This window comes from Danio rerio, chromosome 6, assembly GCF_052040795.2.
Source record: "Danio rerio strain M-AB ecotype USA chromosome 6, GRCz13ab, whole genome shotgun sequence".
In the NCBI taxonomy this organism is placed as follows: Eukaryota; Metazoa; Chordata; class Actinopteri; order Cypriniformes; family Danionidae; genus Danio; species Danio rerio.
Window position 1 is genome coordinate 1,812,501 of NC_141026.1, and position 2,500 is coordinate 1,815,000.

At 39.5% G+C, this 2,500-nt stretch overlaps 1 protein-coding gene across 1 annotated transcript in view; it reads right to left on the reverse strand.

Moving 5' to 3' along the window:
* The window catches only part of ntan1 (N-terminal asparagine amidase), a 10,149-nt gene extending 7,960 nt beyond the window's left edge, over positions 1–2,189 (reverse strand). Inside the window, exon 1 of the mRNA NM_200851.1 lies at positions 2,001–2,189. Coding sequence (NP_957145.1) covers positions 2,001–2,081 — 81 coding nt within the window. The 5' untranslated portion in view covers positions 2,082–2,189. The remainder of the gene's footprint in view (positions 1–2,000) is intronic.
* Between the last annotated feature and the right edge of the window lie 311 nt (positions 2,190–2,500).

Below are 2,500 nucleotides of genomic sequence, written 5' to 3' on the forward strand. Positions count from 1 at the left end.
CAAGACGATCAGAATGGGGAAGAAAGGGGATTTAAGGGTCTTTGAACGTAGCATGGTTGCTGGTGCCAGATTGACTGATCTGAGTATTTCAGAAACTGCTGATCTACTGGGATTTTCAAGCACAGCCATCTCTAGGGTTTACAGAGAATGCTCCAACAAAGAGGAAATATCCAGTGAGCGGCAGTTCTGTGGGCACAAATGCCTTGTTGATGCCGGAGGTGAGAGGAGAATGGCCAGACTGGTTCCAGCTGATAGAAAGGCAACAGTAACTCAAATAAGCACTCGTTACAACCGAGCTCTGCAGAAGAGCATCTCTGAACACACAACACGGCCAACCTTGAGGCGGATGGGCTACAGCAGCAGAAGAGCACACCGGGTGCCGCTCCTGTCAGCTAAGAACAGGAAACTGAGGCTACAATTCACACAGACTCACCAAAACTGGACAATAGAAGATTGGAGAAACGTTGCTGCTCTGATGAGTCTCCATTTCTGCTGACACATTCAGATGGTCGGGGCAGAATTTGGCCTCAACAACATGAAAGCATGGATCATCCTGCCTTGTATCAGCGGTTCAGGCTGGTGGTGGTGGTGTAATGGTGTGGGGAAGATTTTCTTGGCAGACTTTGGGTCCATTAGTACCAACTGAGCATCAACGTCACAGCCTACCTGAGTATTGCTGCTGACCATGTCCATCCCTTTATGAGCACAGTGTCTCCATCTTCTGATGGCTACTTCCAGCAGGATAACGCAGCATGTCAAAAAGCATGAATCATCTCAGACTGGTTTCTTAAACATGACAATGAGTTCACTGTACTCAAATGGCCTCCACAGTCACCAGAGCTCAATCCAATAGAGCAGCTTTGGGATGTGGTGGAACGGGAGATTGGCATCATGGATGTGCAGCCTACAAATCTGCAGCAACTGTGTGATGCTATCATGTCAATATGGAGGAAAATCTCTGAGGAATATTTCCAGTAACTTGTTCAATCTCTGCCATGAAGGATTAAGGCAGCTCTGAAGGCAAAAGGGGTCCAACCTGGTACTAGTAATGTGTACCTAATAAAGCGTCCGGTGAGTGTGTATACACTAATCTGTTAATCTTAGATGATGATTTCATGTTCAAATCAATGTCTACTAACTAAACAAAATTCATAGCTGTCTTTAATGCATTTGATGAAGCTAATAAAGTTCAGTTGTGTTACTAATATTGACTAATATACACTTAATTAATAATAATGTATGATTGAAGAAGTGAAACACAGGTAAAGTCTGAGTACTTAAGTTCATTTTTCAAGACAAAATGTTCCTAAATACATTTATGCATTTTATTTTCAGCTTAGTCCCTTTATTAATCAGGGGTTGCAACAGCGGAATGAACCGCCAACTTATCCAGCATATGTTTTATGCACCGGATGCCCTTCCAGCCGCAACCCAGCACTGGGAAAGTCCCGAAATACAAACAAACATTTTTTTTTAGGGATAACTTGATTTAATTAGTGTTTTTGTTCAACTGCTATTAGTTTACTACTAGTAAAGTGACAAAAATACTACTAATAAAAGCTAATACTAGTTTCTGTTATTGATAAATAATAGGTTTGCAAAATTGACCTTAATTCTACAATTAAAGAACCATTTAAATGACATTTTATATATATATATATATATATATATATATATATATATATATATATATATATATATATATATATATAAATTTATTTATTTTGGAGTTGTTTATCTTTAAACACTCATAGAGACGGCGGGTATCTACTGTATAGCGTTACTGTAAGTGTAAACATGCTGATATATACGTCACAAAACGTAAATAAAATTAAAAATAGAACATAAATGGATAAAAATGATGTGTATAAGTGAAGTGTGTGTACATAAAAAGCATTTAAAGAGAGAAAGAAGGCCTGTATAGATTAAAGTCTCCACAGAAACACCGTCGTATGACGTTAATATCTGTCTGATGTGAAAGTGTTGTTTATTATCGTTACCTTGAGGTGCGGGAACCTGCTGAAGAGCTCCGCGGTGGAGTTCACGCGCTCTATTCGCTTATTCTGACTCAAAAGCGGCATCCTGACAGAAATGACAGACAATCATCTGAACACTTAATTAAACTCCGATAATTAATAACTCTGTCATGTGCGATTCTCCTCCTTCATGTCGCTGCAGCGCCGCATTCCCTTCCGCATTGCACGCGTGATCACGTGACTCTGGATGGGAAAATAAATGACTAGAGCGGAAATACGAATGTTGAGTTATTAGAATTAAGGCAGAGGAAAAGACAATGTAGTTTTGTGCCTATGCAATAGACTTATGATCCAACAGACGCTTATATTCATTCATTCATTCATTCATTTTTGGGTTAGTCCCTTTATTAAACTGGGTCGCCACAGCGGAATGAACCGCCAACTTCTCCAGCATATGTTTTATGTATCGGATGCCCTTCCAACTGCAACACATCATGGGGAAATCATTATTATTATTATAATTA